Source organism: Prionailurus viverrinus, chromosome B2 (assembly GCF_022837055.1).
Source record: "Prionailurus viverrinus isolate Anna chromosome B2, UM_Priviv_1.0, whole genome shotgun sequence".
Taxonomy (NCBI): Eukaryota; Metazoa; Chordata; class Mammalia; order Carnivora; family Felidae; genus Prionailurus; species Prionailurus viverrinus.
The window spans coordinates 136,760,950-136,784,717 of record NC_062565.1 but is presented as its reverse complement, the minus strand read 5'-3'; the positions used below and the strand labels follow the sequence as shown (position 1 = coordinate 136,784,717).

Sequence of the window (23,768 nt, the reverse complement as noted above, 5' to 3'; positions counted from 1 at the left end):
ACACCGAAGCCAGGGTTGTGCATACATAGGGGAAAGACTGAACACAGCCACAAGGAGAGCCAAGGAGAGGCCTCGGGGAAACTGAACCTGCTGACACCTTGAACTTGGGACTTCACAGCCTCGAGAGTTGTGAGAAAATAAATTTCTGTTTAAGCCACCTGTTCTGTACTATTTTGTTGGGGCGGCCCTGGGAAACTGATACAGCCTGATACGAGGGTAACCGCCCTGTGTTTGTCTGTCTCTAAACGCTAGTGTCCATGTTAAGACAGGTGAAAGCAACCAGTTCATTCGATTAACTAAACCTCCTATATGTTGCTCTTCACCAAAAAGAACTGCATACATTGTTACTATCACACTATACTGACACTTCAAGGGCAGAAGCAGTTGGTAAACATACAAAGTATGGTATTCAGGAATAAGACTCACTCGACAGAATTTAAACCCAGAGACTGTATCTTCTGGAAGTTACCAAAGCATCCTCCTTTATATAACATAGGGACCTGGTGCTCGAGAATATACCATTGCTGGAACCATCCATCTGGGGGTTGCTATGTTAGGTGAAAATGGGATTGTTTTAGTTTTTTGAAGTTTATTTATCATCTCTCTATCCAACATGAAGCTTGAACTCACGGGCCCCCAAATCAAGAGTCCTTCTTCCTCCATGCTCCTCCCTAAATTGGAACCGTTTTAAAAATGAGTCAGTTGGGGCGCCTGGATGGCGCAGTCGGTTAAGCGTCCGACTTCAGCCAGGTCGCGATCTCGCGGTCCATAGGTTCGAGCCCCGCGTCGGGCTCTGGGCTGATGGCTCAGAGCCTGGAGCCTGTTTCAGATTCTGTGTCTCCCTCTCTCTCTGCCCCTCCCCCGTTCATGCTCTGTCTCTCTCTGTCCCCCAAAAAATAAATAAACGTTGAAAAAAAAAATTAAAAAAAAAAAAAAAATGAGTCAGTCTTTGAGAAAGCATCTAAAAGACAGTTGTTCAATAAATGAAATGGCTAAAATAATGTATTGTTTCCAAATGGGCTTAGTCACAATTAAAGAACCATTAACCTTAGGCCACTTCAGTCCCTCCAAGGGAAAGGATCTGAATCTTGGCAACTAACGCAGACCAGCCTATAGACCGTCTCCCCTATGTGTTTCCTCAAGTGGACCACAACGATGACCCTGCTTAGTGGACTTGACCAGCCTCAAACCTACAGCTATTTATAGGTAAGTCTTAAGGTTAGTGCAACTTAAGGTTGAATGCCCGTCTTCAGGACAAGCAGATATGGAATTTATCACTGTCACCCAGTGGGGACATAACCAATCCTATTATATAATTTCAATCGTCCATACAGGGGGAAAGACATCACCGTGTGGCCACATTTGTGAAGCTACGTATCTTTGTTTTGTACCTAAATGATTATCTGTTGAGACATCTTGATTTTCCCCTCTTGAGCTTGTTCATTACATTAAAATTTCAAATACAGAAGTAGACTTTTTTTTTTAAGATTTTTTTTTTTTTACTTTTAAGTAATCCCTACAGGCAATGTGGGGCTCAAACCTAAAACCCCGAGATCAAGAGTGATATATTCCACCGACTGACCCAGCCATGTGCCCCAAATCTAGAAGATGCCTTTTGGGTTTGGACAAAAAGGGGGCGCCAGGGTGGCTGAGTCAGTTAAGCGCCTGACTTCAGCTCAGGTCATGAGCTCTGGGTCCTTGGGTTCGAGCCCCGCATCGGGGCATCGGGCTCTGTGCTGACAGCTCAGAGCCTGGTGCCTGCTTTGGATTCTGTGTCTCCCTTTCCCTCTGCCCCTCCCCCTGCTTACGCGCACACATGTACCCACTCTCTCTCACTCTCTCTCTCTCTCAAAAATACACATTATAAAAAATTTTAAAAGAAGATTAGAGGAAAAAGAAAGTGTTTTCACAAAAGGGCATAATAGAATTACCAGGTAGATTCCCACCTGCCCAAGGTCACTTGGGTGTCTTCAGCGGCTAACCCATCATTTGGTTTTCAGTGTTTACATTACTGGTTAATTCTGATGTTACTCGGTCCTAGAATTTCAGAGTTGGCTGAGGATGCTGATTTTACATAGGAAAACTGATGATCAGTGAGATAAGGGGATACATTCAACTCGGGGTGACACACACAAAAAAACAGTGACTGAAACAGTGTCCCCATGTTTCTGTTGCCTAGAATAAACCTAGCATAAAAAGGACCAGAAGTCCTTCCTACTCCTTTCCTCATAGTCCATACCCTGACCACCATTTTTCACGTTAGAAGGAATAATAAAGGTTCATTGCACTGTCAGACTTGAATATAGTTCGAGGAAGAAATTCTTCCCTATAAGGGTTAGCTGTTAGTTAGCTGTTAATTACTAGGAAAAAAAAAAAAAAAAACCTGGGGCACCTGGGGGCTCAATCAGTTAAACTTCCGACTCTTGATTTAGGCTCAGGTCATGATCTCATGGTTTGTGAGATCAAGCCCCACGTTGGGCTCTCTGCCAGCACCCTGGAGACTGCTTGGGATTCTCTGTCTTCCCCCCTCTCTCTTCCCCTCCCTCGCTCACGTGTGCACACGTGCATGTGTGCACTCTCTCTCTCAAAATAAATAAATAAATAAACATAAAGCAAAAAAAAAAACCCTGTGTTTCTTTAAAGATGAAAGCAGTAGTTATCTGTCAATGGCATAATTTCAGAGGCACTCTAAAAACATCCCTGTAAAAAACATGAATAAAAACCGGTTCCCAGAAACTGCAAACTACAGTACTCTCTTGCTGACGTTCAAGTCTTATTTTATGAGTGTTCCCTCTAGTTTTCAAAACATTACAAAACAGGATACAGCTTGAGAAAATGTCAGGCAATAACACTGTATTCGAACCAAAGCAGGGGAGGGAGGGATGCTCCTCTTTGTCTACTGAGCACTCACGAGGGATAGCATTCCTGAGTCCTCGTTTCATCACGATCAACCCCTGGATAATCTAGAGTAAGCACCTGTAAGAACACGGCATGGTGTGCTGGGAAGGATCCAGCTTTGTTAGTGCTGATACACCAAAGGAAAGGAGGTCTGGGGTAAATCCATTAAGTTGCACAAAGGTGAAAAACTAATAGATCCTCCTCTCTCATGAGTAAATGTTAACTCATTAGTTAATGTCAACTTAAACATGCCTTCATGTGTTCAAGTATTTGTTGAGCACTTACTATGTATCAGACACTGTTTAAATATTTATTTATTTTTGGAAGAGCGCAAGGTGGGAAGGGCGGGGGGGTGGGGGGGGGAACAGAGGATCTGAAGCAGGCTCTGCACTGACAGGCTGGCAGCAGATGTGGGACCGTGAGATCATGACCTGTGGGACCGTGAGATCATGACCTGAGCCGAAGTCGGATGCTCAACCATCTGAGCCACCCAGGTGCTCCCAGACAGCTCAGACTTGGGGGATTCAGCACTGAACCATATGGACTAGACCTCCCCCCCCCCCAAGAAATCTCTGCCCGTGGTTCCTGTATATTAGCGGAAGTGGAGGCAAGAGACAGGCATAGTCAACGTGACACGTTGACAACCCAATGTGGGAAAAAATAAAGGAGGAATGGAGGGTAGTAATTTGGGCAACAGGCATGACTTCGTGAGAATACTAACAAGGTCCCAATTATGTCATAAATTGAAATAGAAAAGGGATGGAATCCTGTTTCTTCACAGTTAAGAATGGTGGGCATGGGGGGGGGGGGGGTCATCCTCTAACAGAGACTTGGAAAGGATCTTAGGTACTCACTGTCCAGATAAAGTTCTTAAGTGATCAAAAAGCAAAGAACTACCGGTAATTCCAGAATGGACTTTCTGTAAGGTACCAAGGTCCTCGGGGAAGGTTGTGATCACTTGGCAGTCAGTAACATTTTGGCTTTTCCGAATCCCAAAGCCACTAAACACCAGAATCTGGCAGGTTTCAAACAGCAAACCTAATAAAAGCTAAGACAGTGACATTAAGCACCATTAGGAAAACGAAATTGTCCGTAAGGTTGCAAATTAAGCTTCTAGATAACTTGAGCGATGGATACCCCGTTTTTGTTACGGTATCGGGGAGACGATATCCAGATGCTGTAGCAAAGTGGAATCCTGCAGAATGTAAGAAACACATTCTCTAAAAGACTTCTGTTTTAAGTGACATTTGGGGTTTTCCTGTTTTTACATTTTTCTTGGCGTTTCCCAGGATTGCCTCTGGATCCCACCAATGACCCTCCTTACCGTTCTGATCAGCTTAACAAAGCTGGCTGCTACTCGGAATGCTGCTGGCTCCAGAGTGGCAAATGTCAGGAGCAGAGCCCCGACTACCGCTCCATTGTCGCTGGTGTAAACATCCTCATTCGGGGCACGTGACCAGTATAAACGCACACGTGAACAAAAATTTAAGAGCGAAAAAAGATTTGTTTATTCACAAAAACAAATGTGACCTGTGGAGACGGAAAAATCATGGCATTCACGTGCTTTACAATGTTTGCTGTGTCTGCTTTGCAGAAAGGCAAATCTCAAAGAGGAAACAGAAATGACTGCCTTATCAATGATAAGTCCAAATGCTTGAAGATCTGAGACCATCAATTGATAATATGCACACGGCAATGAGTGGGGTAGGTACCTTATTTCATAAAAATATATCATCTAAATAAGGAAGGTCTTAAGTTTTTTGATTTTGTAATATTGAATTTTCCCATCTGGAAAAAAAAAAATAATCTGTGCAACAGATACTAAAGCTACAATTTTTTTTTTTTTTTGGAAAGTTTTAATTTGCAAAAGTTTTAAATCTAAAATTAGACCTGGACCAATCTGTAATGTTTTAAAAATCATTCTTGCTGAGGCATTTAATTCATACAAAATCCATAAGCCACAGACTATAAAAAAATGACAGTTTGGGACAGAGAGGGCTCTTTATTTTATTTTATTTTATTTAAAAAAAATTTTTTTTAACGTTTATTTATTTTTGAGACAGAGACAGAGCATGAACGGAGGAGGGTCAGAGACAGGGAGACACAGAATCTGAAACAGGATCCAGGCTCTGAGCTGTGAGCACAGAGCCCGACTCGGGGCTCGGACTCACAGACCTCGAGATCATGACCTGAGCCGAAGTCGGACGCTTAACCAACTGAGCCACCCAGGCGTCCTGAGAGGGCTCTTTAAAAATCTTTTCTTTTTTTTTTTTTTTTAATTTTTTTTCAACGTTTTTATTTATTTTGGGGACAGAGAGAGACAGAGCATGAACGTGGGAGGGGCAGACAGAGAGGGAGACACAGAATCGGAAACTGGCTCCAGGCTCTGAGCCATCAGCCCAGAGCCTGACGCGGGGCTCGAACTCCCGGACTGCGAGATCGTGACCTGGCTGAAGTCGGACGCTTAACCGACTGCGCCACCCAGGCGCCCCTTTAAAAATCTTTTCAACAGAAGCAGATTTCCATAGAACTAATGGCACTCGTGCAACCACTGTGAATGCTGGGGATAGCATGGCATGATAAAATTTTTTTTCTTTTTTTTTTTTTTTAAGTTTATTTTGAGAGAGAGAGCGAGCGAGAGAGCGAGAGCGAGAGAGAGAGAGAGCATGTGAACCAGGGAGGGGTAAACAGAGAGGAAAAGAGAGAATCCCAAACATACTCCGTGCTGTCAGCACACAGCCTGACACAGGGCTCGATCTCATGACCACAAGAACACGACCTGAGCCGAAATCAAGAGTCAGATGCTTAACCGACTGGGCCACCCAGGCACCCCAACAGATTTTTCTAATTGGGAAAAGGCTGCGGTTCTGCAGAAGCAGTTTTGATAAATGGTAAACCACCCAAAAAGAATTCAGAAGGGGTAAATCTCCAAGGCTAAAGTAATTTGTTGTGAATTGGTTTTTTTTAATTTTAATAATTATTTGTTTTCAACTCTGATTGTCTGCTTTCTAAAAGATGGCCCGTGAAATTACATAATCTTCAAGTCCTCTACAAAATACCTATATACATATTTAACCCTGCTGCACAGATTAGCATTTAGGAAGAAGTTCCTTTTTTGTGTCATTTATGGAAAGTTTACAAGGAAACAGGATTCCATTTTCATTCTAGGAAGAAGATTGGTTCTGAATTACCACTATTCCTGGTTTTAGCAAGAAAACAAGCAAGTTAAGGTCAGAAAATATTTTCACTTCTGGCTCTGTCTAAATATAGTCGGTCACTTTAATTTTTTTTTTTTAATGTTTATTTCTGAGAGAGAAAGAAAGAGAGAGAGCAAGCAAGGAAGGGGCAGAGAAAGAGAGAGGGGAGACACAGAATCTAAAGCAGGCTCCAGGTTCTGAGCTGTCAGCACAGAACCCAATGCGGGGCTCGAACCCACAACCTCGACATCATGATGTAAGCCGAAATCAGATGCCCAACAGGCTGAACCACCCAGATGCCCCTTGGCCACTTTAAGTTAAAAACCCTCTAGCAGGGGGCACCTGGGTGGCTCAGTCTGTTAAGCATCCAACTTCGGCTCAGGTCGTGATCTCCCAGTTTGTGAGTTCGAGCCCCACGGTGAGCTCTGTGCGGACAGGTCAGAGCCTGGAGCCCGCTTCAGATTCTGTGTCTCTCTCTGTCCCTCCCCCGCTCACACTCTGTCTCTCTGTCTCAAAAATAAACAAACATTAAGAAACCTCTAGCAGGAATGGCCCTTGTTCACAGTTTTCTCCCGTTAATTGATCCATTTATGGCAGAACCAACACTGTTGGTCAATTCTCCAAGGGAACAAGACGGGTCAGATCTATTCTTACTGTTGTGGACAGGAGTGGAAACCCGGGTCCCTCAAATCCTACAATTAAGTGTTATGCACCAAATCATGCCTTTGTTTACATTATCGTAAGCATCGCTGGGGAAGAGATTTTCTGGAAATAACCATAAAATATAGCCTTAGGCTATCACCGCCCAAAAGAAAAGCATGAAAAAATATTTTTTAATAATTTGCCCTAAAGACTGTCCGTATTTACAGTGCCAGGCAAGTAAAAGGGAGAAGAAAAAAAAACCAGTGTACCAAGCTCCCTTGGAGACCCTAGTAAGTCAATGAATGACAGTTCATCCTAAAAGCAGGGCCTCAGGTGGTGGCCTTTGCAGCCCTAGGCCCCCTGCCTGTCTTTTCGTAGGTGACAAGGCCTTTTCAGGCCTTTTGAAGGGCAAGGTATATTAATTGCCACTTTTCTTGCAGGGAGGTATTGGAGATTTGCTCGAGCCCCAAGGCCATGATCAGAAGCCTAGGTCAGCTCAGGGAGACAATGGAATGATCTTCTGCTAAGGCATGTCCTTGATCCTTCTCTGCCTTCTGCTGATCACATCCATCAGCCAGCGTCAGATAGGAAGCCTGCCGGAGCCAGGCTCTCCCTTGGTGGTGTATTTCAGTGATCCCACATTGCTACTAAATATTCCTCAAGTGCACTCTGCTTTCACAGCCCGGTTATCTAGTACACTTTCCTTGCTGGGTTTTCGTTCTATTCTTTGCTCAGAAGACACTGTCCTAACGGACAAGGCTTTGGACGTGCTCAGCACAGTGAAGGCACAGCAGTTAAGAGTTCACGCTTGAGAATCTGCTGATCTGGGTTTGAACCTTGAGAACAATAGTACCCGCCTCATTAAAGACCACACTGCACAAAAGGCACAGATCCAGGACCCAGAGGAAAAGCTTGCGAAGTGTTGGCTGTTATTATTCTACTCACTCTGGCTCTCATCCCTTGTCAACAAACCTAACCCCTACCCTGCCTCCGTCCCCAGATCTTATCCACCCTTGGATCTCAAATGGCTGCACCACCAGAACGGAGGGCAGCTCTCCCTCCTTGCAAAACTCACACGATAACCACCACGCTGCTCTGTCTTGACCTTCCTTTGATCCTGCTATAGACCCGCTTCTTGTTGTCCCCCCAACCCCGCCACCAGTGGTGGGTCGTTTCTCAGTTTGTTCATCTTCCCTGAAGCACCGAGCACAGTTGGCTTGGCCACAGAAGGCTCCCAACCTGCTGTGGCTTGACTCGATTCAAAAGCTGCCATGGGAAGGACAAAGCCCGGGCCTTTGGAATTTGAGTTGGGGCCATTCCACTTATTTTGGTAGAGATGATTTGAAACTTTCACACCGGGTCATGCAAATCCTCCCTTCTGTGAGACTGTATATATTTCTAACGTTATACTGTGCCTGTGGTGTTATATAAAGATCAGTATTCCCACCAACTTCAAAAGCAGCTCGCTGCTTGAAGTAGCTCCATGGGGGTATTGAGCAAGAAGAGAAACAGGTTCCACATGTTAGGAGAGTCTCATTTAACCAAGGCCATGGCCAGTCTCCTCTCATGGGGCTTTCCCCTACATTTGTCTTATTTATGTTGCATAGAAGACATAATTCACTGCATGCCAAATCATCATTTCATATATCTTCTAGAGTGGTTGTGAAATTATCCCTTTGTTTACGATTGAATGAAAAGAGACACAGGAAGTTTCTTCTTCAACCTGTGGCCCTTCCACAGAGAAGGGTGCTCGGTCAAGGTACTTGATTCTGACCCTAATGACCCTAAACCATGGTCCTTGCTACCTCGCGGGGGCTGACTCGAACTAGGTGACAATGTGGTGAAAGATTCGCTTTCTAGTAACCACCCCCGTGGGACCTGGTAGTCTCAAGAGCTAGAAAACACGGGCAAAGAGAAGCGTGCATCCTGAAACATACACAACTAGAAAAATCTGTGCGAGAGGAGGCTACTCTCCAGAGTGAGAGAAACTGACTCTTAAAGCAACCACGACTCTGGGGTTTCCAACAAGAATTCACAGGAACGCCAGTGAACACCAGACGAGTAGTTGAGAGAAGGCAAAAAAAAAAAAGTTCCAGATAAAAATATCTAAGAAACATGAAACGTGACTTCACTCCGACACCTAAGTATAGAGAAATACTTCCCTTTGGAACCAATTGATCGCTTTTGTTGTCGAAATCAGGCAACCCCAGGCGGGATGTTCTATATTCTTCCCAGGCCTGTTTTCCTTGTTTTCCACGGATTCCTTGCAGGTGTCGTCCACCCTCCAGTCCCTGCTTCCGCCCAGAGCCCGAAGAGGCAGCTTACCATCTGTGACAGGGACTTCTTCTTCCTGGCCATTCAGGGCTCCCTCCTGGGGGCTGAAATCTTCTTCCTCAGCTAAGCCATTGGCAGGAGACAGCTGACCATTCTTCTGGAGGAGCTACACGGGAAACAAAACCATGTAAACTTCAATGACGATGAAGATTTAAGTCTTTTATTACGCTGCATGATCCCGCTACCTTACAAAAGGTCCCGGGCGCAGATACGGCGTTTTATCAGGGCAAATGTGTGCACCACTCCTTCATCCATTCACTCACCTAAATGCCATCCCTGACATACAGCCCAGTCCTATCGAATATACAACGAGTAAGTCAGGTGTGGTCCCAGCCCCCTTGAGCTTACAAACTTCCATCAAAAGCAGACTTCAAGAAAAAAATGTTGTTTTCTTTAAAGCAACGTTTTTCCTTGTGTTTAGATGCAGGTTATACATTTGACCAGGATATACCTAAGTGACAATATGACCTTCCCAGGCGAAAGGGCAGACATGTAAATAAACAATTATGGAAACTCATGGTGGAGAAACACAAGTCACAATAAACAGAGGAGCCCCGACCTATGGGGTGTTGGGAGAAAAGGGAGTACGGATAAAGCTGAGACTGAAGTTCCCACGTGATGGGCATATGAGAAAAGAAAGGTGCAGGGGAGGCAGAGAAGGGAGGCAAATTAGGAACCCCATGGTTTGAAGACCAGTGTACTCAGAGACAAGAGAACAAAGAAGAGATGCATCACACATGCTTTTCCGAGTCAGTTTTTTCTTTAAAATGTTACTAAAATGGACATTGGTCCTCTAACCCGGAAAATACCCTATGCAAATGATGTTTTCAGTTGCAAAAATAGTAGACATATAGATATACCGTTATTTTGTTTTAATGTTTATTTATTTCTGAGACAGAGACAGAGCATGAACAGAGCATGAGCAGAGAGAGAGGGAGAGAGGGAGACAAAGAATCCGAAGCAGGCTCCAGGCTCCAAGCTGTCAGCACAGAGCCCGACACGGGGCTCGAATTCACGGACCGGGAGATCATGACCTGAGCTGAAGTCGGATGCTTAACTGACTGAGCTACCCAGGCGCCCCTATATTATTTATTTTTTTTTTCTAAACCTGAGAATATAGGTAAAAAGTGTTAAGGCTATTACAAAAATAGCTCAATAACCATTTAGGAACCTCAGGATGTCAACAATGCTTTACAATCTGCACACATTTCCCAGTATATGAAAACCAATGCAGGCAGGTGCTGTTATTTCCATTTTAGAGCAGAGGACACTGGAACCCAGTGGGATCACAGAGGGTGGGGGTTGGCGGGCCACAGATCCCACAGCTCAGAAGGAAGCACCATAGCCTGAAAGCCAGCACTCCCCACCAAGAACTTCCAGGGTTTTTTCCACAGTGCTACAGATTGCTGAAGGACCTGTTGCGGTGCGTAACGATAAAATGGCACTAAGAGGGGCGCCTGGGTGGCTCAGTCGGTTGAGCGTCCGACTTCGGCTCAGGTCATGATCTCACGGCTCGTGAGTTCGAGCCCCGTGTCGGGCTCTGTGCTGATGGCTCGGAGCCTGGAGCCTGCTTCGGATTCTGTGTCTCCCTCTCTCTCTGCCCCTCCCCTGCTCATGCTCTGTCTCTCCCTGTCTCAAAAATAAATAAAAACGTTAAGAAAAAAATTTAAAAAAAAAAAAATGGCACTAAGAGCATTCCGCAGTCTCCAGACCCGCCCAGCCCAAAGAAATCTCCGGGCCCACCACTCCCCTTGGCATCAGTCCGTGCCGCTTACAGGCTAGCAGAGCACATTGGCCAAACCACGGACTTTGATCGCAGCCTTGAAGGGACAGCAGGTTCAAGACACGTCAATCGGGAAGTCTTGAACTGAGCTAAATTGATTTCACCTGGCTGTTGCCGGCTCCCAGCAAAGCTGCCCTTCGGCGGCACGGGCTGCCTCCTGAAATAATACCACTGCACTTTTTAATACTTACTCCCCAGATGGAAGAGTCGGCTTCAAAATGCCCACGCTGAGTCTACTTATGAGAATGCTCAGATTACATTTCCACTTAAAGTCTGCTCTTACCAAACTATGAAAGATAGGAGTCTGAAATGAAACCTAAAGACAAAAGTGGGGGTGGGGGGTGGGGGGTGGGGAGGGAGGTCTCCACAATGCCCATTAGCAAAAAGGTCAGCGTTTTAAGAGTATCTGGACTAAATATCACTGGTTATGTGAACACGTCCAAGTCAGATTTGATTAGCAACGTGAAGAAGAGGCAGGAGGAAAGCAGGGAACGTGTATTATTGCGAGCTCCGCAGAAATCCCGTGGATCTTCAATCTAAAAAATGCTTGATGTGGGGCGCCTGGGTGGCGCAGTCGGTTAAGCGTCCGACTTCAGCCAGGTCACGATCTCGCGGTCCGGGAGTTCGAGCCCCGCGTCGGGCTCTGGGCTGATGGCTCGGAGCCTGGAGCCTGTTTCCGATTCTGTGTCTCCCTCTCTCTCTGCTCCTCCCCCGTTCATGCTCTGTCTCTCTCTGTCCCAAAAATAAATAAAAACGTTGAAAAAAAAAAAATTTAAAAAATGCTTGATGTGCATGCACCATGATATGCAAACTAAATGGGGAACATGAGAAAGCAGTGTGTTGTCTTAAGTTTATCTATTTTGAGAGACAGAGACAGCATGAGTAGGGGAGGGGCAGAGAGAGAGAGAGAGGAATAGAGAGAGAGAATCCCAAGCAGGCTCAGTGCTGCCAGCGCAGGGCCCCAGGCAGGGCTTGAGCTCACAAAACCACAAGACTGTGCGTGACCTGAGCCAAAACCAAGAGTCGGCCGCTCAACGGACTGAGCCACCCAGGCGCCCCAAGAAAGCAGTTTTAATGCCTCAATTTTTCAATGCAATAAACGTTGGGCAACTGTGCCCCTTGTTTAGGAACCAACAGTTTGAAGTTTTACCGTTTAGAATCCTACAGAATTTCTGTAATTCCTGGAAGAGTTCTCGTAATTCTTTACGAATTGTCAAACTCATGCTATCTTTACCCAGAGCCAAACTGAGTGTTTTTAAATGCAAAACATCTACAGGACACAGGCACAAACCTTCCTCTCCTCGTAAATGTTACATACATATAATGAAGTACATTAAATAACATCAGATGAGTCTTAAAATCTGACATTACTTGCTAGCCCTCCTTACACCCAAAGTGTGATGATTATGGATTAGTTATTTCCAGTGACCACAGGACCCTGTCCCTATTTCCAAAAAGCACTTGATGGATTAATGTTGGTACCAGACAATATATGACAGGGATATTATTGAAACTGAGTTTTGAGCCAATTTTGTTACAAGCATAGCTTGAGTCTCAAAGCGAGTGGGCCACCCAAGCTTTGACCCCCACGGGTGATACCCCCCAAGTGAACATTCACAGCCCAGGAGACACCAACACTCCACACAAAAATGGGACTTCATTCCTAGCCATATTCGGATATTTCCACCATTCTGTGTTTTGCTTGGAGATGCTGTTTACATAATCTTGCAGAAGGAAAAACTCACTTTTGTCTGTGACAAAAATAGTGTTTTTGTTTTCCTTTTTTTCCCAACCCCAACCATTTACACAGTTGATACTATTGTTAAAGGTTCAGGTGCTTCTGAGAGTTACCAATAAATTAAGGTCACCTCAAATTGTAAGAAACCTAACCCACTGTTCCTTAACATTTAAGTCCTTTCTGTCTTTTCTTATGTGTATATGTATCTATAAGCATTTTTTTAAAAAGGGAGAATACATGTTTTATGCCTGATTATTTCATACATAGTGGATGCATTTCGTTGTCAATTAGCACCTATCTGAGGTGAACTCAGCCATTCTCTTTTGCCTGTAATTCAAATGCCCACAGAAGACAAGGATTGATTTATCAGTTACACTGAAGGAGGCAGTCGCACAACTTAGTGACACGGGAGGTGAATGTCGGAGCCAGATGTAGTGTTCCGGGTCACTACTTCAGGGAGGAAAGCAGCGTCGGGACTCAAGTTTCCAGAAAAGAAAAAGCGGAAATTTCTACTCCATTCTTTCTTTTTTTTTTTTTTTTTTTTTTTTTTTTTTAAATTTTTTTTTTCCACATTTATTTATTTTGGGGACAGAGAGAGACAGAGCATGAACGGGCGAGGGGCAGAGAGAGAGGGAGACACAGAATCGGAAACAGGCTCCAGGCTCTGAGCCATCAGCCCAGAGCCTGACGCGGGGCTCGAACTCATGGACCGCGAGATCGTGACCTGGCTGAAGTCGGACGCTTAACCGACTGCGCCACCCAGGCGCCCCTCTACTCCATTCTTTCATTCTGAAGCTTCCTCACTCAGCTTTCTCCAACCCTTCTGTACTTACTTCTACACTTGTACAAACACAGAGGTAGACACTAGACTTAAAAGACATGCTCTCTGCATTTGAACATAGGGAGCACCAGAAAACCTCTATTCCCACTGGATCTGTGCTTCAAAAAGCGTAAACGCCTCTTTCGAGCAAATCAAAACCCTAAATGTTTTCAAGCTTATATCCTTTGAGTGGGTCAGCCAGAGTTTATTCCCGTGAAGCATTCCCACATTACGACTAAACAAGCTTTAAAAAACACCTCAGTGCCTCCAGCAGCAGTATTTTCCTCTCGTTCCTATAAGATTTTGGAATCTCCAAAATGGCAGCCGGGACACTGCAGAAAGAAACTACCAGACTTCGTTCCTCTTCCTCCTCCACAGGACTGCCCACGACTTGCTCTGAGCCCCTTTGCAGAGTAAGCAGTGGGAGTCTCAAGCTCTTTTCTCTCTTTTTTAAGGTTTTATTTTTAAGCAGTCTCTACGCCCGACACGGGGCTCAAACCCACAACCCTGAGGTCAAGGATCACACACTCCACTGATGGAGCCAGCCAGGGGCCCCAGGAGAATTAAGCTCTTTAATGAATGAGTTAAACAATGAACAAAACAGATGGGCTCTCGACAGCTCTCGGGATGTTGGGGGTAGAGGCGACGAGCCTGCTGAAGCAACTTCTTTCACCACAGAAGTGACCCTCGTTGTCTATGTTCTCATCGGATGATCAGCTGACCTTCACAGGTGACACTGTCCCCCACAGTCCTGCCCTACTTGCAGTAAATGAGGTTCCAACCAGTGCAATTCTGGCAAAGCCCCAGAAACGGAATGTTAGGTGGATGTGAGCAGGAGCAACCAGAAGCGAGTCAGTATGACAGGGACACACGCACAAACGATCTGGGGGAAAAAAAGATGATCTGGGGGGATTTTAAATCCCTGACAAAACTTGTAAGGAAAACTCTTCAATGTCTTTTTCTCCATTCTAATATAGAGCATTTTGAAGGAAACCTTTAAAACTGTCAAATATGGGGCGCCTGGGTGGCTCAGTCAGTTGAGCGTCCGACTTCGGCTCAGGTCATGATCTCACGGTTCGTGGGTTCGAGCCCCGCGTCGGGCTCTGTGCTGACAGCTCGGAGCCTGGAGCCTGCTTCGGATTCTGTGTCTCCCTCTCTCTCTTCCCCTCCCCCACTCGTGCTCTGTGTCTCCCTCAAAAATAAATAAACATTTAAATAAATAAATAAATAAATAAATAAATAAATAAATAAATAAATAAATAAAATTGTCAAATAGAAGAAAATAGAGATGAGACTATCATTCCGTAAACAATGTCTTTGGGAAGCCATTTGGAAATAGCCAGAAACAATTGGAATGTGCATACCCACCCACCACACTATCCTAGCAGACATGGCTTTCCCTCCTTACGCAGGTATAGGGACCATGACACACAACACACAACCCACATAACAGCATCGAAGGGAACGTGGTCAACCTAGACACCCCGACATAGGTAGATGTCTCCAGTTTAAGTGAGAAAAGCAAGTTATAGAGAATGTTTGATTCCTTTATGTGTTTAAAATAAGACAAAAATAGGGGCGCCTGGGTGGCTCAGTCGGTTAAGCGTCCGACTTCGCTCAGGTCATGATCTCACAGTTCGTGAGTTCGAGCCCCGCGTCGGGCTCTGGGCTGACAGCTCAGAGTCTGGAGCCTGCTTCGGATTCTGTGTCTCCCTCTCTCTCTGCCCCTCCCCGGCTCGTGCTCTGTCTCTCTCTGTCTCTCCAACACAAATAAACATTTAAAAAAAAAATTTTTTTTAATAGAAAAAAAAAATAAGACAAAAATAACCCACTTATAGGGAGGGAGAAAGAGAAGGATGGGGGTGGGAGGGCTCCCTCGGATGTTTGTATAAGCATTAAAAAAAAAAACTGTAACAACATTATACAAAATCTTTAACAAATGCTGCCTCTGGAATTTTAGTTATTCTGCCCTTTGCAAGGGTGTTGGGGAAGAGACACAGTTTTGTTTTGCTTTGTTTGAGGCATAACTAATATATATTATATGAAGGCATGGCTTCCTTTTTATTTACTTTATCATTGCAAAGGTGAAAATGCTTTGAAACTTAAAATCCAGATTCTGAGGCTATCACATGCTAATAACCTGGCTTTCCAGGGTTCACAAACCTTTTCAGATCCTCTGAGCAATGGACCAAACTGATCCCATGGACCTTTCACCCGTCTGTTCACATGATCTCCAAATGTGATTACCATTTAAATAACCCCCTCGGCCACACCATTAACCAAAAATATTGACGAAGACACAGCCAAGACTATCACAGCTCTACACCAGGCTACCCGAGGCTCCCGATATATTAGTACATGTATTATGGACCCATATCACCAATGTCGTTTATATACATTTGCTAATTTAACCGTCCACCTTAAGGAAACTCTTACCATCACCCCCACTTTATGGCCAGCAGAAGGGGAGAGGTACTGCACCCAAGGGGCTGAGCCAAGATGTGGGGAAGCCGGGACTCACCCCAGGTGACCTGAGCTACACACACGGCCTAACGCGAGCATGTTCTGCCTTGGCACTGAGTTTCTTAAGAGCAGAATTTCTGATTGAAGGAAAAAACCCCAGTCAATCCATTTCACAAAAGTGACACAGGCTGCAAGAATACAAATCATTGTCGGGGCACCTGGGTGGCTCTGTTGGCTGAGCGACCGACTTCGGCTCAGGTCACGATCTCACAGTTCGTAGGTTCCAGGCCTACATCAGGCTGGCTGCTGTCAGTGCAGAACCTGCTTCAGATCTTCTGTGCCCCTCTCTCTCTCTGCCCCTCCCCTGCTCACACACTCTCTCTCAAAACTGAATAAACATTTATTTAAAAAAAAAAAAAAGTCATCGTGACAATACCAGCCAGCCTGGGTTATGTTTAAGCTAAAAGTTTCCTTCTAATTTAGAGGTCAATTACAGAACACCAACAGAATTATGGGTTTTGAAAGGTTTGCTTTTCTTTTAAAAAGTAGCCATTTTTATTTCAAACTAATCTAAGTAGAAAGCTATGTAAACCCAACTCTAAACATGATATAAACTGTTAGGCCACAGAGTAAGGCACAGAAGAGGAGACACTTTACTTAATTAAATTAAATAGATCTAATTCCTACAGTTAAGGTCACTGCAAAAAACACTAAGAGGACAAAAGTCAAAAGATTTCAAAAATTAACTTAAGAAATAATTCTAAATATCCAAAATTTAGGGCATGGTTATAGTGCATCTCGCAGGCATTAAAAATACTACCTACAAAGTGTATGTAATAGTATGGGGATGTACTTTATGTTGTGATATTCAATTTAAAGAGCGAACATAAGGGGCGCCTGGGTGGCGCAGTCGGTTAAGCGTCCGACTTCAGCCAGGTCACGATCTCGCGGTCCGTGAGTTCGAGCCCCGCGTCGGGCTGACGGCTTGGAGCCTGGAGCCTGTTTCCGATTCTGTGTCTCCCTCTCTCTCTGCCCCTCCCCCGTTCATGCTCTGTCTCTCTCTGTCCCAAAAATAAATTAAAAAAAAAAAAAAGTTGAAAAAAAAAGAGCGAACATAACAGTTATACATATAAAATGATTACAAATACATACAAGAACATACTGGAAAACAGCAACATTACCATACCGTTCATACTGCAATATATCAAAATATCACTGAGGAAGGAACCATGAATATTTGATACCCTCTATTTTTCTACTTTTCTTTTCCTTTTTTAAATATTTATTTATTTTTGAGACAGAGAGACAGAGCCTGAGTGGGGGAGGGGCAGAGAGAGAGGGAGACACAGAAGCCAAAGCAGACTCCAGGCTCTGAGCCATCAGCACAGAGCCCGATGCGCGGCTCGAACCCACAAGCCGTGAGATGACCTGAGCCGAAGCTGGACGCTCAACCAACTGAGCCACCCAGGCACCCCTATTTTTCTACTTTTCTATGTTCCGATGTTTCTATGTTCTATGTTTCTATGTTATGTTCTTTATCTAAGTAACATGATGATTTTTACAACTGGGGGGTGGGAGAGCTTTTCCTTCGCTGGATATTCTGTCTCGGTTTGTTTATTTTTAGAATGGGCAAGAGGCCGCTAAGAAAATTTTGCTTTACAGGGAAGCATTGTAATTCTAATTTCTTACCAGTCACATGAATTTCATGAGAAAACAGAACTGCTTTAAGACAGAAATGCAACAGTGAAATCCTATTTCAGGCATTTGGTCATGCAAACTAATCCATATTCCCTCAAGTGTAGAGAACACAGCGGGCTCAGAAGCAGAGTGGAGAACTGGGTACTGGTACTCGCTGGGGCAAGATTAAGTACCTCATTTTGGCATTTTAGAACTGTCCCCTCATTGTCTCAGGCTGAAACGTGGTGGGGTTCCTTCCAGGCCAGCAAATGGGAGGTGGCTAGGAGAGCGGGGTCTGATCTGTGGCTTTGGGCCACACGTTTTAGCCTCTCCTACCTCCCTTTCTCTGTAAAAATGTGATAAGAATTCATTTTTATCTACCTCACAGAGTATCTGGGGCATCCCCGACACGTTCTTAATAAGTCCACTACTAATCTAAGCTGCAGCTGCTTTTATTATGCCTTTTGCTGTCATAAGTGTGATCTAATGGGGCTCCTGGGTCTCTCAGTCGGGCAGGCGTCCGACTCTTGATGTTGGCTCAGGTCATGATCTCGTGGTTCGTGAGTTCGAGCCCCACATCCGGCTCTGCGCTCTCTTCTCGCCCTCTCTCTGCTCCTCCCCCACTTGTGCCCTCTGTCTCTCTCCAAATAAATAATTTAACTTAAAAATATATATAAAATAAAGGGAACTACTTGTCCCAGGCCCACTTCCCCCCTACAAAACGAATGCTTCAAGTGGCCCCCCAGGTGACTCAGTCAGTTAAGCGTCGGACTTCAGCTCAGGTCATGATCTCACCATCTCATGGCCTGTGGGTTCGATCCCTGCTTTGGGCTCTGTGCTGACAGTTCAGAGCCTGGAGACTGCTTCGAATTCTGTGTCTCCCTCTATCTCTGCCAACCCCCGGGGGCCCCTTGTGCTGTCTGTCTGTCTGTCTGTCTCTCTCTCTCAGAAATGAATAAACATTAAAACATTTTTTCAAAAAAGAAAGTTTCAAGAGTTCTTTCTGGATTGTCCACACTCTGCACTCAACACAACATTTAGCATAAAGGCTTGTAAGCCTTCTAGTTGTCTAATGGTCTGGGTAGGAAGAGAGGGGCAAGGCAGTTGACACAAAGGTCTAAGCAGAGGAGAGACACCCGAGTTGTTTTTTGTTTTGTTTTGTTAACCACAGGAAGTATGGAGGAAACAGCAAACGGCACAGTATGGCTCCTGTTAGCTATGGAACTTGACCTCTGGGCTCATTCTCCAAACTATATACATGGGGACAAAGACCATCTTGGTTTTCAGATCGTCTTGAGTTTCAAGTGAAGTAATATTTGGGAAAGCTCTCCTCAATTGAAAAGGTGTCGGAAGCCGCTGTGTCTCAGTCCACTTGCCCAAATCCACCCGTGATCTACTCCCGTATTTTTCTATCGTGCTAGAGCCAACTTTTAAGAAATTGTCCTCGGGGCGCCTGGGTGGCTCAGTCGGTTAAGCGTCCGACTTCAGCTCAGGTCATGATCTCACGGTCCGTGGGTTCAAGCCCCGCGTCGGGCTCTGTGCTGACAGCTCAGAGCCTGGAGCCTGTTTCGGATTCTGTGTCTCCCTCTCTCTGTGACCCTCCCCCATTCATGCTGTGTCTCTCTCTGTCTCAAAAATAAATAAACGTTAAAAAAAATTTTTTTTTTAAATTAGATACAGCCATGTGTCTACAGAAAATGCATCTCACGATACCCGATCTTGCACACAAAACAGGGTTATAGCTCAAGACACAGGGCACCCCTCTAGTAAGCAGGCCAGAGCTTTGGAATAAACTTGGTCAAGAGGAAACGATGACTCAAGACATGTAAGCTCTTTTGCCCGGGGTGGTTCCTGGTGGGTCTGACCCTCAGGTAGCAAAACACAATTATCCTGCTGTGAGCAGGAGACCGTACAGGACCCTCCCCACCACCACACGTATACATGGCTGCATGGGGATTAATGAGCCCATCTGTCAACGCCGCTTAAAAAGTTGACCATCTTGGGGCGCTTGGCTGGCTCAGTTGTTACAGCATGCAACCCTTGATCTCAAGGTCATGAGTTCAAGCCTCAATTTGGAGGCAGAGTTTACATAAAGGTAAAAAAAAAAAAAAATTGACCATCTTTATGGCTGAAGACTTATTTCACACAAGTCAACAGCCATAGCTCCAAACATTATATTCACTCTAGAACCAAACTGTCCAAACAGCACACACCTGAATATGGTGAAACCATTTCATCCCTCCCTTTTAGTAAACACAAGCACAAAGAGAATTTCAGAAATTGTTTTAAAATTTCTAGAAATTGGAGGGCCTGGGTGGCTCACTTAAGCATCTGAATTTGGCTCAGGTCATGATCTCACAGTTCATGGATTCAAGCCCTGCATCAGGCTCTGTGCTGGCAGCTCAGAGCCTGGAGCCTGCTTCGAATTCTGTGTCTCCTTCTCTCTCTGCCCCTCCCCTGCTCACCGCGTGCGTGCGTGCGTGCGTGTATGTGTGTGTGCGTGTGTGTGTGTGTGTGTGTGTGTGTGTGTGTGTGTGTGTGCCTCAAAAATAAGCCTTAGGGGTGGCATGGGTGGTTCAGTCAGTTAAGTGTCTGACTTAGGCTCAGGTCATGATCTCGTGGTTCGTGAGTTCGAGCCCCGCGTCGGGCTCTGTGCCAACAGTTCAGTTTTAAATAAACTAGAAAAAAATTTTAAACAAAAATTTAAATTTCTAGAAATAAGCTGAAAGCTAAATATAGAAACTGATGACTCCATCCGTAATCCATGTTTATAAAAAATTTTCACAAGCTACAGCCCTGGTTTTTGAAAGCTAACTGGATTGAATTCTTGAATCCCTCTACGCCTTCCCCTACAGCCATCCTCCCAACAAGTTAGCCTTAAGAGGCTGTCTCCACCCCAAGGACACTCCACTTCCGAGTTGCAGAAATAAAACGTACGAGAATGAGAGTGGTAAAAAGGTTTTTCTTTTTAAGATTCCCAAAAAGCTCAATTCTGTAAAGTCTGACAAAGTCTTCAGCTATTATGTTTATAATGACAGGTCTGCAGACACCAGATCTTGTATTTGTTTTATGAGAAGCAAATATAGGGGCACCTGGGTGGCGCAGTCGGTTAAGCGTCCGACTTCAGCCAGGTCACGATCTCGAGGTCCGGGAGTTCGAGCCCCGCGTCAGGCTCTGGGCTGACGGCTCGGAGCCTGGAGAGCCTGTTCCCGATTCTGTGTCTCCCTCTCTCTCTGCCCCTACCCCGTTCATGCTCTGTCTCTCTCTGTCCCAAAAATAAATAAAAAAACGTTGAAAAAAAAAATTTTTTTTTAAATAAAAAAAAAAGAGAAGCAAATATAACGTAAAAATTACAATCTGACAAAACTAAGATTGGTAACATGTTGGTCACAGCTGACGCTGGTGGATGGGTACGGGGGTTTGTTGTATTATTCTGTATTCCATGAATCTAGAAAAGATGCATGGCGATTCACAAAACGATACAAAAAACAAAAACAACAAAAAAGGAGGCCCTTAAACTAGGAAGCCTTTAAAGAGAGAAAAGAAGTGCTTCTAATGTTTCAGAGTATTGTATAAACACTGCACCAAAAGCTCTTCATACCACATGAAATCAAGAACAGTATATACTCGGGGGCAAGAGTGATTCTAGTGACCGCTAAAAACGAGATGTCCTTATCTGAGAAATGACCTTAGGAGATCTCTGGCTGATCTTGATTTTCCTCCTGAAAAATGCCCTGCTGTAGGTGAGGCGGCAATTCCACGTCTTAAAATACTAATGCCCTGGGGGGCACCTGGGAGGCTCAGTCAGGTGAGCCACCGACTTCGCTCAGGTCATGATCTCAGGTTCGTGAGTTCGAGCCCCGAGTCAGGCTCTGTGCTGACCGCTCAGAGCCTGGAGCCTGCTTCAGAGTCTGTGTCTCCCTCTCTCTCTGCCCCTCCCGCATCGGGCTGTGTCTCTCTCTCTCTCAAAAATAAATAAACATTAAAAAACATTTTTTAATACCTTAAAGTTGTAAGATGCCCTGAAACACCCGATCTCGAAATAAAACCTCTGCTTGCTTTTAATTCCGCGCTATTTCTTCCCACTCCTGTCTTCAGCAAAACAAAACCAACAAACAAAAGTATCTCCTTACTGGTTGGTGACACTGAACATGACTGAGTTAATCTGAAGTACCCAGAAAAGGGGGTGGGCATGTCGGTACCATCCGCTAGAGTCAATGGGGCTCCCTACCCACCAACCTCACGGAAAGAAAACACGCCGTCCAACTGATCAGGCTTTTGAAATATCAATACTCAGTACACCAGGCGTTATCAAATGCCATTGTACCAGGCATTATCTCAGAAGTATGCTGGGCTCAAATGATCTTGGGAAAACTCTCTGTAGTGTGCATTCTGAACCACTAGGGAGGAAATCATTGCAAGTTTTTCTAAGATTTTATTTTTAAGTAATCTCTGCACCCAACATGGGGCTCGAACTTACAACCCCAAGATCAAGAGTCGCTCGCCCTACCAACTGAGCCAGCCAGGCGCCCCACTGTAACGTTTTCTAAAATGACCTGCCCACCTCGTAGACCGCAATTAATAACAGCCCGCGTTAAGTAAAGACACCAGAGTAAATGCCATATGCTTTAACACACAACATTTCAGTCGGATATTCCCCTCCTTTAAAAAGGAGTTACAGTTGTTTTAAAACGTACTAAAGATCTTCGGTTCTCTGGGAAAGTATGTGAAAGAAAACAGAGCTCTAAATCTGGTAGAGGTAGGAGATCAACCGTGCTGATTTCAGACAAAGGGAATTTATAAGATCTCTGCTGGACATGAGGGAATGAAAAGTACCACCTACCAATTAATTACAGCAATTCGCTGTGTGAAGATGGTCCACCAGGATTCTAGTACGTGAAGGGCTTACTTGGCAGCTCCCACAGCATTTAGGTCTGTGTCGTAATTAGAACAGAGATGCTCAATAAAACCACAGAAACACGTGAATCCTAGGTCAAGGATTCTGGCACGCTGATAGCCCCAGCATCCTCCTGTGTGCTGGAATCACAGGACAGGAGGTATTGCTGGTGGCCTCTACCGAACACGTGTCCCCTCTGGGTAGTGATCCTAACACTCCTGGCTAAGAACCACTACTCAGCCTCATTGAATCAGAAAAGGGGGGAGCTTAAACTGTCCCCCCCCCCCAACTTCCCTAAACCAGGAAACACGGTCCTACTTATATACCTTTGGGTCACTGATAAAACCCATCTAATACAGAAATTCAAAGTGGCGGGACCGGTGTGTCCACTTGGGGGGAACAGACCAGACTAAACAACCCAACAGTTGAAAACTTTGTTGTGTGAAGGACAGGAAACAAGCCGCACTTTCAGGTTAATGACTTTCATCTTAAGCTTCTAAGCAATGCTGAAGGTCCATGTTTAAACCCTAGTAGGCAGCTAACATCTGTTGGTTGGTTGAGTGTGGACCTCAGAGTGGGGTGAGGCTCTCCAGATCTTGTCAAATTGTACATCTCAGGATACGGATCCTTAAAGCACATTTTCTAGTGTTATGCCATATGATGAATGTCTAAGACAGGTTATTTTTCCTCCTCGGAGTTGTTGCACCTGCAAGATGTATGGGGGGAATCAACTGCCTGCCATATTGACTTCACTGTTGTCTGCAGATCCCAAATGCAAATTAAGCAAAATATTAATGTGAAGAGAACAGTGAAGATGAGTACCTTAAAAGCAAAAGACTGGTGGGGCACCTGGGTGGCGCAGTCGGTTAAGCATCCGACTTCATCCAGGTCACGATCTCGCGGTCCAAGAGTTCGAGCCCCGCGTCGGGCTCTGGGCTGATGGCTCAGAGCCTGGAGCCTGTTTCCGATTCTGTGTCTCCCTCTCTCTCTGCCCCTCCCCCGTTCATGCTCTGTCTCTCTCTGTCCCAAAAATAAATAAATGTTGAAAAAAAAAAATTAAAAAAAAAAAAAAAAGCAAAAGACTGGTGCTCTGAAGCATCTGACTATTCTAATGCCTTTTCCTTTTGATCCATGTACCATCAAGTTCAATGTAGTTGCAGAAATCAGGAGCCCAATTCCCACCTAATCCTTACACACCAAACTCGAGTAACTAGTCTCTTGTTAAGACCCTCTCAAAGGTGGGGAAGGGCGCCTGGGTGACTTAGTTAAACGTCTGACTTTGGTTCAGGTCAGGATCTCACATTTCATGGGTTCGAGCC

The 23,768-nt window shown here is 44.9% G+C and overlaps 1 protein-coding gene across 2 annotated transcripts in view; it reads right to left on the bottom strand.

The window, feature by feature from the left end:
• AKAP12 (A-kinase anchoring protein 12) overlaps positions 1 to 23,768 on the bottom strand; it is a 104,348-nt gene that overhangs the window by 36,396 nt on the left and 44,184 nt on the right. For both annotated transcript variants that reach the window (XR_007152304.1, XM_047859578.1), the window contains exon 2: positions 9,063 to 9,177. Coding sequence is in view for 1 of the 2 variants with exons in the window: in XM_047859578.1 (XP_047715534.1) it covers positions 9,063 to 9,177 (115 nt within the window). In the remaining variant the exon portion in view is untranslated. The remainder of the gene's footprint in view (positions 1 to 9,062; positions 9,178 to 23,768) is intronic.